This window comes from Toxotes jaculatrix, chromosome 19, assembly GCF_017976425.1.
Source record: "Toxotes jaculatrix isolate fToxJac2 chromosome 19, fToxJac2.pri, whole genome shotgun sequence".
NCBI classification, from domain to species: domain Eukaryota; kingdom Metazoa; phylum Chordata; class Actinopteri; family Toxotidae; genus Toxotes; species Toxotes jaculatrix.
Genome location: NC_054412.1, coordinates 17819298 through 17832428, shown reverse-complemented (window position 1 = coordinate 17832428; position 13131 = coordinate 17819298). Strand labels below are relative to the sequence as shown.

At 39.3% G+C, this 13131-nt stretch overlaps 1 protein-coding gene across 1 annotated transcript; it reads right to left on the bottom strand.

Moving 5' to 3' along the window:
• Positions 1 to 664: 664 nt before the first annotated feature.
• On the bottom strand, positions 665 to 4223 carry LOC121199276 (alpha-1,6-mannosyl-glycoprotein 2-beta-N-acetylglucosaminyltransferase). Its single transcript, XM_041063800.1, has 2 exons — positions 4073 to 4223; positions 665 to 3959 (listed from the first exon to the last, which is right to left on the bottom strand). The coding sequence occupies exon 2, from the start codon at positions 3679 to 3681 to the stop codon at positions 2422 to 2424; it is 1260 nt and encodes a 419-aa protein (XP_040919734.1). The 5' UTR covers positions 3682 to 3959; positions 4073 to 4223; the 3' UTR covers positions 665 to 2421.
• Between the last annotated feature and the right edge of the window lie 8908 nt (positions 4224 to 13131).

The window sequence follows — 13131 nt, the reverse complement described above, 5'->3', positions numbered from 1 at the left end:
GTCCGGAACATACCTAAGATCTCCGATCAGCTTCTCTTTTGTTTCAGCGTTTGAGCAAGAGCTCAAAAGGCCTTACTCATGCCATGGTATGTCTATTTTTAACAGCTCTCAGAAAGTCACTGATGTTTTGTCTGGATTGTCTGGATGAGCGTTTTGAAGTGTTATTATATTTAAACAAGACAATCAGCTGGTTAAATGCAAAGTAAAATCAAAATCAGTGAGATGTCAAAAGACAATAAGAAACACAATTTGCTGTAACTAAACCGTTAAAATGTATGAAGTGCATTGCTCTAATAAATGTTCACAATATAAATATGCAATTACTTTTTTCAGTCACTGTGTTGGTAATCACATGCCAATACCATCCTCATGGTGTTTTGTGGTGTGATGTTTTATTAAAGAGGTCTTGTACTTTCCTAATGAATAAAACTTTCCTTGTATGTTCCCTTGAAATAACAATGTAATGTGGCACTGTGGAAGAATTTCCTTGAGAGAAGTATAGGATGGTTGAGCATACATTTGTGATCAGTTAACCTGCTGTGATTCAAATTGACTTGAAACATTTCCACTAAACACCGTCTCAATTAGAACCAAATCATACTGTTATTTCCAAGAAACCTGGATAAAGCATTCCCAGTTTTTTTGTTTTTATCAGTGACTTGACAAGCATTCAATTTCTTTTATTTTCCCATTTGGCAACAAATTAAGTGAACAATAAACAGCTATTTCAAGTGATGATCAGAAAGGAACAAGAAAACAAGCAAAAACATCAAAATAGATTGGTCTCATTTTCAACAACTGTACATCTCTCAAAGTAAAGAACCATCAAAAAAATACACATACACACACACCAGAGGAATGCATTACATGTATATTTTGTGTATAAGTTCATCTTTGCCATGTTCTTTAAAATGTATTGTGCTTTTCAACATAAAATAGAAGACAATTTATTTCATTGTCACATTCATTTCATATCTCTTAACTAGGAATCTCCATAAGGCACACTGAGATACACCAATACCAGGCTAAGGCACTTATCTGGTGGAACTGACACCTGTGCCAGCAAGATTCCACCATGAGGCAATAATTTTATCTAAATTGTATAATAAAATTTGTGTGATATTAACATCCATGTTACATTTTTCCCTCAACAGTATGAAAAACACTATCAAAAAATATCTAGCAATATGAGCCCTCAGCTTTGGCAAATAGTCATATAAGTACTAAATCAACAACAATGTTATCAGTGCACCTTTAAACTTCTCTTTAAAACAGGTATGGGCACAAAGGAACTATCAAAAGGCACTTTTATCATTATGATTGTTTTTTTTTTCATTGTTTTACACTGTAAAAAAAGGCAAGTTCAGCTTCAGTGGGATATTTTTAACTACTGAATGAATGCCAGAAAAGGAAACATCTGTCTTTCCTTTTTTATAAAATTCCAATGCTTTTATCCAATGTTCGTTCCGTTTTAGTTTGGATGTTAAATCCCAAAATCAGATCTAGCAAAGAAGGTGCAAATACAAGACTGCAGAATCACAGATGACCCTGATGTTCTGATGATCAGAATCTTGAGCAAGACTCCAAAAGGTCACTCTTCTCCTATCAGAAAGCAAATATACACCGACAACCAAAAAATAAATCAATATCAAGCTCTCGTCGTTGCAACCAGGCATCAAAAGCAGGGGGGAGCAGGAGACTGATAAAATAGTAGTGTCTGTCGGACTCTCCTTGCAAAAAGACCTCTGGTTATAAACAGAAAGAAACTGAAGGTTACGTTCAGTGACACAAACACCATTATGTGTGTAAAATCACTCTGACAGTGAAGTCAACTCCAAAGACAGCGACTGCTCAATAAACTAGAGCTTCCCCTTATACTGAAGATTGTCATACACATTTTGATTATACCTACACGTATGCACATGACATGTTTTTTTGTTGTTGCACTAAAATCGTACCAAAAGCACATGTAAAAAAGAAAAAAAGAAACATTGCAACTGAATGTTCCATTAAACTGCATCCTGTGCTGCGTTCCCAATAAAGCAAATATATCTGCAAATAATTATAACTGTTATAGTTCACTCTCACTTACCATCACTGTGCTATAAATCTAACCTACTGTTTAGGCTTGTAAGACACCCAGAGATAAACACACCTGGTAACATGAAGTTGAACAGCATGACAGAGCTTTGTATGCATTATTACACAAGTATCAAGAAAGTCTTTGGCAACTGTGCAGCTTTGGTGATTAGAAAATAATATATTTAAAAACAAGACGAACTCTAGTTGTGTACATGCAACATGCTTGGACTTGATTTGGTTCCATTCCTTGGAAGACAGCCCATTACAGCCTCTAATACCCTGAAAAGTTGTATACGATGGCACATTTGCAGAATACCAAGGAAAACCCATATGTGCAGTTCAAAGGCGTTTGGCGTAGTTATTGCATAGAATATGGTCTCGAATGTCTCCCCATCCTCCATTCTTCATGTGTGGCTTGTGCTCCACGGGTTCTGCACCATTAAGAGCAAGAGATGGAGGAAAGAGGCCATCCTTGGCCGTTTGAAGCCCCTCCTCAACCCTCTGGGAGGCCCATTCTGGCCTGCAGTTCTCCTTCTGGTGAAGCCCACAGTCTCCTGTGTGAAGAACCCTGGAGCCCTGTGCTACAAGAACTTTGAGGGGCTTTGGTATGCAGGTTCCTGAGAGGTGCTGCAGAGTCCAGTCCCAGTTGTAGTCGTCATAGCTGCAGAACTCGTTGCTGCAGCCCATTAATTTATAGTACACCTCCCTGGATATGGCCATACCTATGTTGTGTTTAGTGGACATCCACCCAGCGGTCAACACCTTATTAGACAGTCTGGTAAAATCAGTCAGGCCATTGTGGTTACCCAAAGCCAGCATGTCACAGTCTGGGCAGCTGTTCTTCCTGAACTGTATCATCGACTTATAGAAATGGAAAAAGTCAGGTAAGATGTAGTTGTCCTCCTCCAGAAAGATTACAAAGCCGCTGTAGCCCTGCATCACGTGCACTCGCTCCCACACAAAGTGCAATTTCCACCACCAGTGGTGTTTGGTTTGAGTGATGAAGGCTTCCCTGTAGTGTCCATAGGAGTCAGGGTGTTCTGCGTTGAGGCATCCTGTTTTGAGAGCGTTGTCCTTGGATATGTCTCGAGGGCAGTCTCGTGGATCCTGCCCGGGAAACTCACTGGGATACAGCTGAGTGCTGAAAGGGAAATAAATCTGCAGTACCTTGCAGAAAGTTATCCCTTGCACAATAGCATTTATTTCCTCTGAAAAATAGTCATGGCTGAAGATAAGAAGAAAGCTGTGGACCTCAGCAGCTTTCTCCAGAGACTTGATGAGCAGTCTGAGGTATTCAGGCCTGTTGTGGACCTGCACAACCAGCACCAGTTGAGGCTCCCCTGGAAACTTATCCGCATTGAGGACACCCTGCTTGTAATTGGCATTGTAAACGGACTGAGTCAATTCTGGCAGCGAACCAAAGTTAAACTTCACCATTTCGCCAGAATGCATGCCCTGATTTCCCCTCACGATGTTATTAGGTCCACTCGTGTCATTATCTGAAACTATTAATATACGTGTCGTAAACAATAGAGTCACAACTACAAAGGAAACACCCAGCAGCGCGAGCAGATTCCTTTTGAGCAGTCGCAACCTCATTTTCTCAAAACGAACACAGACCTGGGACTACAACTGCAATGGCTCTCATTCACCTTATCACGCGCGTCTTCATTGTAAACTTGTTGGCAGCATAGTCTCCTCGTGCGCTGAAAGTCACACTCCTGTTAGAACCATTCCAACGTCGCGTGACGCCTGTCTCACACCAAGTGTCAAGCGTCGCTTTGATGGCTGCTTTTCCTCCCGCTGGACTGTCTTTCCGCTTGAAAACGGTGTCATTTGCCAAACAGTCGCTTCAAACGCTCGTGTTTTTTTGACACCTGTGGAAGTAAGAACAAAAGCGAAGCGAGCGTGTGAGCGTTGTGTACAAGCTACTTGCTAATGTGGCGTTGAAAACGAGCCAAATAGCCGCATTTAGCTTAACTTGACTTACCCAAAGTAAGTGTAATGTGTCAACACGCTCACACCAGGAAGAGGATGATGGGACTCTGATACATCTTGGGTAAAACTTATTGACTGCTGACGTGTACACTCCAGCCAACGGGAGGGAGCCCGAGCTCCTGCTCAGCGAATCATTGTCCTACCTATAGTTGCGTAATATGAGAAGGAAATGTAAATCCAGCACTATTTGACTAGTTCACTGGAAAAAACCTTTTCAGAAACTCATTATACTGCAACAACATCAAACAATCTTAAAAATATAAGGTATGTTATTAAAAAAAAAAAAAAAAAAAAAAAAAAAAAAAACACAACATGTAAATAGTAACCTGTTGGGATACAACCGGTCCGCTGTTGTATCCCAACAGGAAATTTGGATTTGTGACCCACAGCTATACTGTTGTTTCTATCAGTTATGAAAGCACTGTTGTCTATAAGGAAAGTATCCTGGACAGTGGTGGAACTTAACTAGGTACCTTTACTCAAGTACTGAACCTAAGGACTAATTTGATGTACTTTATGTGGGTATTTTTTCCTCTTTGTGCCACTTTATACTTCTACTGTTCTTCTGTTCTACATATATTATGATATGTTTATGATGACATTTTTACACCAAAGTAAAGTAATGTGAATACAACTTCCATCAGTGATCCTGAACTTTATTTACTCCAGCAGGAACTGCTCAGCTCTGAGGGCAAACATCTTTCCCCCCTGTTCAGGTTTGGCTGGTTGAATTGGAATCAGTTCTACTGTTAGAAGTCTTGCCCAATCATATGACAAAAGGGTGGAGGTGTTACACCTGAAAAACTACAATGCTGGACAACTTGATACCCCAGATAGGACAAGACTACAACAGGAGATGAAACTATAGATGCTGGGACCAGTATCAGATACTGGGGCAGAGGTAGTTTTAAATAGGACACTGTGGTGCTGGAGAATACCTGTGCTATTTGTTAAGCCATCTGTACAATGATTCAGTGATTCTGTGGCAATAAAACATGAAAAGTCACTTGGTTTGTTTTCTACTTTTAATACAGTATTAGGAGCAGGTGATATGGATCAATTCTTCTATCCAGTACTAAGTTTTCTGGAAAAATCAATAAAGAAACAGTTTAAAAATGAAAGAATGAGGCAGGGATGTCTGTTTTTGGTTAAAATCCCCAAACACTTTTCCCCATTTGTAAATCTAACTTTAATAAATCATCGAATAAGCTTAGCAAAGTATGACAATAAAAATTAGAAAGGTATTATAACTATTCATCTTTCACATAAACTACAAGTAGTAACAGAAAGTTTTTTTTAAATCCAAATTCCAACATGTTTCTGTCAGGAGCTGAAGTGGAAGCGTTAACTGAGGCCTTCCTGTGGTTGATCACTAAACTACTACTTGATTTTCTATAAAGTAAACTACCCATCATCGATTGGCAGCTGTTCTGCTAATCTAAACAATTTTCTTTAAACTGCTACGTGCTCGGATCAAATACAGCCGGGGAGTTTTATTGCATATCATCACCCTCTATCCCTCCACACTTCCTGCCTGCCTTTCTCTCTACATTTCCTGCCTGCCTTTGTATTATGTACTATCAGAAACTATCAGAAACTAACCAGGTCTCAGCAAAACACATGGACTGAATTCTATTCAGTTATGTTTGGGGTTTTTTTTTTTTGTGGGGGGTGTTGTAAAAATACATGATGACACATGAATAATAGCAATAATAACTGCAGAAAATGATTGTATAGAGGCAGCAGAGTCAACTTCCTGCTCATAAGAACTGGCTTCTGACTTTTTAAGTGGAGTGTGTGGTAAAACAATTCAAATAAAGACACAATTGACTGGGGATTCTTTTCCTCCCATGTTTGTAACAAACAGCTTCATAAAGTAAATAGTATTTAGTCACTGAGTGTTTCTGCTGAGTGGTGGAATGTATGAGTTAATTTATAAATACGCAGAACAGTATTCAGCTTCAAATCATGACGTGTTGTCTCTATATCTGCATTTCCCAGGCTTTGCTTATGCCCATTCCCATTCTAGTTGGGGTTTCTCATGTCTTGTAGCAAACCCCTTGTGTAGCATCAACAGCCCCCTGAGCCTCAGCCAGGAAAACTTCCCACACTTCTTTGCCTTCCAGTTACTCACAGGACACACAAAATTCAAACACCTTTTAACATAACTTATATATTTTTGTCCTCATTAATTAATTTATTTATTTCACTTCATATTATACATCAGCTGCTTAGTAGCAGAATTTCTCCACTTGAATAAAATGCGGAAAGTATCTTTCAGAAATACTCGGTTCCTACTCGTGCATGAGCAAAGTTTCAGTTCTCATCTGTAGTCTACATGATGGGTGGAGTGTTGAGACTGTGTCATGGCTGAGCGAGCCTGAAACACATGCACAGTTGCAATCTACTGACACACCTGTCTTCAAAGCGTCTCTTTACCATTCTAAAATTCATGACTTTTGTTCAATCCTCTGACCTTTAAAAATTCTGTCCTGAAAAACTATTAAAGTCCCAACAACTGCACTGATAATTTTTTATTTATTTTTATTTTTATTTTTTACCTTTTTCCACTTCCCAGAAGACCAGGTCCAAAATCAGTTTTCATGTTTTGTTGGGTTTTGTCTTTTTTTTTTAGTTTTCATGTGACTGTTTTTGTTTTTCTTAGATTTCACACCATTGAATGTCACTGACTGCAGACGTTTCTGCAAAAGGCAGAGAGTGCAGATAACAGCAGCCTTCATCATCTGGCCTGTAGCCAAGGTACGAACTAAAAAAACAACTACTATCGTTCTTTTAAATGATCAGCAAGTGTATTTGCACTTCTCTTAAAGCCAGTTCTAAATTTGAGTGAGGCGCATCACATCTATAACAGATTAAAAGTTCTCTGGATGCATTGAATCAGAAAATAGCATAGCTGTAAGATACATCTGGAACATGTCTACTAAAGTACAGTACATGTGAAGTATTTAAGTATTGAGCTTAATTACAAATTTAAAATGCTTTTATTTTAGTATTAGAGTATTTTTATTTTGTGAGACCCTGTTACAGGTAAAAAGGGAAATGCTGTAGATTTTACTCCCCTTTACTGAGTAGTTTTAGGAACTTGGTGGCTTGCAGATTGAGATGTTGCATACAAAACACAGTATGATAGTCAGACCTTATACCTGCCCCCCAGCTGCAACTTTTACAATACTGCTTACATATTAACTTAACAGCAACTGAAATCTCTGAAAGGAGCCACTGACCTTTCCTCTGCTGCAGACATGTTGACTTGTCATAACAGGAAAAGCACAAAGATGGCTCAGTTCTATGAAACGTCCCAGGAAAGGCGGGGACACACATTACGGCTGTATTATGGATATGATTGGGGTGTGACGACTCAGAGGAAGTTAGATAAGGTTTGGTTGTCTGGGTGACAGTCGGCAAATCATTTAGTGTGTGATATGTAAAGACTCTAATCTTAATTCTCCACATTCACTTGCTGCCAGTTGTTTTCACAAAGATCTTTTAAAACATGTTTGACATTTGCAACTGAAATCAGCAACCAACAGCATCACTGGGAGACGTACTGGTAAATAGACATACACTTACTTGTATAACATTGTGAATGACAAGCTGAATTTCTTACTGCACAGGTGCTTCCTGCGGGTCCAACGGAAGTATGTTAAACCTGCATCTGCAACAGCCCACATTATCACAACCACAGTTTGTAAGAGAAGGTGCAACTGGCGCTTGTTTACAGCTGATTGGGTGACTTCTTGCCAAATAATGTTTTATGAAATCAAAGGGAAAGCTGATGGAGACAGACAGAAGATTACGACATGTTTTGCTGGCACCGGTTAAGGACTGGAGTACTCCTCTGTGATGGCACAGAGGATGGCTGAGCACTGCTGAGGAACACATCTTCTTTCATTTAAATTAAAGAGCTCCATAATTATGCACTGATCTTTATATTATTATTATTATTATTATTATTATTATTATTATTATTATTATTATTATTATTATTATTATTATTATGTAGACTTTACCCTGGTGAAGAAAGATGCCCAAATTCTTGTTTTCTTTATTCTAGCAGCTTATCTTGACCTAACAGATGACTGCACAGAATGAGTCATGTTGTAAAACTCTTTCAGTTCTTCAGTAAACTGTGTTGATTGTGAGAAGCTGGCTGGATAGGCCATGTAAAGTACACACAGACACAGAACACCATTATCTGATGAAGTTATGAACATGAGTCAGACGCACCAAATGGATGAGTCATACACTTGCAGTTTATGATTGCAGCCACTGGGTGGCAGCAGCCAACCACAGAACACTGGATCAGTCTTTCTCCTAAGTTTTGACCATGGTAACAATAGATAAGACTTAATGTGATGCACTGTTTCTTAATAAACTCTTACAGACACCCAACACAATGGCTCACCAGTATTTGCACTGCTAAAATTCTGAATTAAAATCATTTCATTAAAATAATTATTTCCCCCTTTCAAAGGGATGTGAATTCTCCCCAGTGTACGTGAATTTGATGTAATTAAGGAAACGTGAACAGGTTTTTATACTTTGTTGACACTGCTGGACATTGACAGCTTGGCCTGCTGCACACAGGCAAGGACACATGTTGCTTAAAAAAGATTGAAGGTTCCTGTGTGTCTGTTATACATTCCACAAACAACAGCTTTTTCCAGTCTGAAATCTGGATCAGAGTCTCATCCCCCAGGCCCAGAACAAATATTTCTCCGTGAGTTGCTGGTGGCTCCGTTTCAAGAAACTGAGTTTATATTTTCCCTGAAGAACAGCATGAAGCCAGGAGCAGTTACACTAAAATTTGCATATAGAAAATAAATATGGAGAGACACAAACAACAGCAATAATTGTACATCATCCGTATATTTCTCATAAACAGGGAGCCCTCCATCTGTACACAGCGTGTTTAAAAAGTACACCATGTCCTCATCCTCTAAAAGAATGTGCAACTCATCAATAGATGGCATCAGTTCTCTTCTTCTGCAGTGAAGTTACGGGACAAGCCGTTTGTCATCCCTTAGACTAACATGCTGTTACAGAAGGCACTCATATGTGATGCACAACAGTTGATGTTATGTGTCATTCTTGTAAATACAACTTGATCTGATTTTCTTGTTTAGTCAGGGGTGTGCTCTGGATTGATGGCTCCCATAAAAGAAAACTGGTGGGATTTATGAATATGGTTATACATGCTATAACAGTTGACTTTAGCAGGACCCAAATGCAAACACAGACCAGTGGACAGAAGATGGTTATAAGGCAGTTTGTTGTAGATTTAAAGGGGAGATGGAAGACGTGACTGTGCTGGAGCGAGACAGGTAGTGAGGCTTGTCATGGCAGAGCAGAGCAGGTGGTGAGCAGGGAGATGAAGCAAGGCAGAGAAGGCTGACGGCTGAGGGCAGCCAGAGAGTCTCAGTTCAAGCGGTGAACAGCAGACAGGAACAGAGCTGGGCGTGGTGGAGAGTAGGATGGCTGAATGGTGAACCTGAGGCACAGGTAAACACAGGGTTAGCTGGATGTAGGAGCTGATGAGTTAATCAGGTGCAGGTGAGTAGGTGGAACAGCGGGAAGGAACAAGACAGACTGGGGACAAATGTGAAACACAAGGAGGGAAAACATAAGGAAAAGGGAGAGACAAGCTGACAATAAAACCTCTCAATGCACAGTATTGATTAATTAATAACATCAAGCATCACACATATTTATGACATTGAAGTTGAAGTGCTGATTCTTGGTTGCAGTATGGCTCCACCTGCTGTAGGATTGGCTGAAACTTCAAAGACACGGGATCTTATAATAATGCAACTTGATAGTCATCCTGCTATCTGTCCCCATGTTTCAAACTCAACAAACCCAGTTTGTCACACAGGCTTTTTGTTATCTCCATGTCATCTCCAAGCCTGAGCTAAGATAACCCTAATTAAACCAGAGGGTTGGTTTTCTGAGACTTTAGAAATCTTCTCTCTGAGCAACACAAGATGTTATAGAGACTGAGTGAATTCCTCCAGGTTACCTTTTGCCTTTTAAATCAATGGTTTTCTCTCTCTGTATTGCTAAACTCCCAGAGGAATAAGGGCAATTTGGATATGCATTTAGATACAGGGTTTGTCTCAAACCCTTAGCTAAATGTATACTGTATATAAACGTGCTCACCAGTACAAACAGCATTCCTCTGCAGGGAGGTCCCCCACATCTGGATGAACAGTTCTGACCATGAAGGTCTCATCTTACAGGCCACCGCAAAATAATAACTCCATTTGGGATCAATCTGCTATCACAGTCTGTTTAAGGCACTGCATGTTTTCAACATTTAGCCAGCAGTCTTATAAGAGTTACCATACATCCTCCACATTGTCAAACACTGATCCCTCTGTAATTGTTGCAATAAACACTCCATTAGACAGCACTGGATTTAGGCCCAAGGATAAGCTACCAGTGAACACTTATCCTTGTGCATATGCTTCCTGCTGCTGCAGAACTTTTCTATCCAACAGTCCACAGAATCAAACTTGAGAATGACAAATGAGGAAACAACAGGATATGCATGTGGAAATAATTTTGGATTAAGTAATCTTGTTGCCCTCTGTGTGTGTATGTTAAATCAAAGCACATTGTCTCACTCACCATGAGCGGAGCCAAATGTTTTCTTTTACTCCTCAGGCACCACGTCTGAGCTCTTAACACAATTACTGCACATAATGTAATAACTGTGAATTATATAATGAAAAACTAAGAACAGACTTAGTGTTGAGATTACAATGTGCTGTATGTAAGTTATCACATCATGGGTCTGTAATTTTAACACATAACAAACTAAGATGGAATACGCTAAAGACTTCATAGTGACCCAGGTGACCTGTCTGGGTAAGGAGGATAGAGGCTTCAGGATACACAAGAGCTACACACAAACCTTTCATTAGACAAACACACCACAGTGACAAATCTATTGTGAAAGCAGGCAAAACCAAAATATCAAACCCAACAATGAAACAGCCTTCCTGTTCTTCCTGCTTTGCTAACAGTCTTCACAAATATGAGGGGAGAGTAAAGCTGAAACACTTCAGTCAGTTGAAAGAAAATGAATCGCCAACTGTTTTGATGATCACTCCAATGACTAAGTCTTTTTATCAAGCAGAAACTCACTGTTTCCCATTAAAACGTGAGGATTTGCTGCTCTTCTCTGTTTCAGATCTTTGTAATTTGAACATCTAGGAGATAGCATTGTTAATCTGAGCATGGTGTCTCTGCACATCAGGGGTTCCACTGTAACTAATAACAGATTCAAACAAATACAAAGTGGCTGGAAAAAAAATACAGCAAATCTGTCACTAGATGTGGGATGTGGGATGTGGGAGTTTGTCGCAGACAGAAGGTCTTAGTTGGTCTCCTGATGGGTGGGGTCAAAATGACGAGCTGGGTGGGACATGTCTACCCCTGAATTTTATTTGTGCAGTCATTAATCCGTATTTATTTAACAGGGGAAAAGTAGTTGCAGGATGTAATTTTTAAAGTGAGGACAGACTCGCTTTCTTAGAGGCTAGTGAATGTGTAATGATTACTGAGGCGAAATTTTCCTGTTTCCTGTTTTCATCCATCACAGTTGAGTTATGTTTCATGTTATGTTATATACAAAAATTCACTTTGTCCAACTGACATGTTTATGACATTTTATCATATTCTATGCAGTCATTACAAAATGTGCAGTCAAAACAAATGATTTAATAAACATGCTTGTCATGCACATACTGCTCTGTACATGCATGTATGGAATAGCTGAGGTCTTTAAGGTCATGAGTCTTGTCAACCCTTCATTTGCTGCTGATTTGTGTGTTGTGAAACAGATTTTTGTCATATCTCCAGTTCTGTTCCAGCAGCAGCCACATGTTTTGCTGTTTTTGGAGTTTTCCGTTTGAATGGAAAAACAAAGTTTTCTCTCAGTAAAAAACCACGGGAAATCTTTCTCTGTCTGCGACAACACTTACAAAGATTATAAAAATGTATCCAAGCAGATGCAAAACCTGTAAAATCCTGCACCCAGCAAACTCATTCCCATCTGAGGGTGAAATGATTCATCGGGTACACAATTTGTATTACTGCTGATAGGCAGTGCATTTCTAAAGTGCATTTAAATATCAGTATAAAAGAGAACATGTCAAAGGCTATGAGTTAATTTCACTAAAACATTGACCCCCAGTGCAGTAAAAACCACATCTTTAAAACTTCATTGATCTGTTCTGAATGCAGATAACTGAATCAGGCCATTTTCATTAGCTGAAGTAAATCTGATATATTTTCTGAACCCAGACAAGTGATTCAAAGTAACTTTCCAGTATGATTCATGGTCCAAAGGCAGCATCCAGACAGAAAAGTAAAGACAGCCAGTGTTTCTGTCCCACTTTTACCACATTCATTAAATTAAGATATTTAGATGTTTCAGCAGTACAGAGACACACTCTGCAAAAATCACTACTAAATCACTAAAATTGAAACAGTTCCAGCCTCAAGTTTTTTGGATGCAGTTTTCCGTTCGTCATAAATTTCCAACTGTTTTCACGAGAGATTTAAAGGAGATTAAAAGTTGAAAAATGGTTCTGAGACACTCAGAGGCTACGCTGGAGGATTACAATATAACAGCACACACGGAGGAGTTTCTCTGCTTTAACTCTGCATGTGCCTCCCTCAGATTACATCAGAAGTGTGTTCGCTGGAGAATTAAATCACACGCTAAGGCCAGTACTGAAGACCACGAGGAAGATTTAATACTGAAACCCTGCCAATAAAAATACAACACAGTGTACAAGGTTTTCAAGTTTATACCTAAAAGTACAGATGCTGCTTTACTGAAGAATCATTTTGAAATACAACTTTTGTGTCACACCTTCAGAGCTGCTCTTATCAGTGTTTTTGTTAACAGTGGGTCAGCTGACTGCGTGATGAGCCCAGTGAGAATTATCATCCAACCTATGCAGGTTTTCTGTCTTTAGCTTTGCACTATCAGCTTAATAAGATGATAGTATGTCAGTG

What these genes read in the sequence shown, in the direction of transcription:
- LOC121199276 (XM_041063800.1), bottom strand. Translation starts at nt 3,681, where the DNA reads ATGAGGTTGCGACTGCTCAAAAGGAATCTGCTCGCGCTGCTGGGTGTT.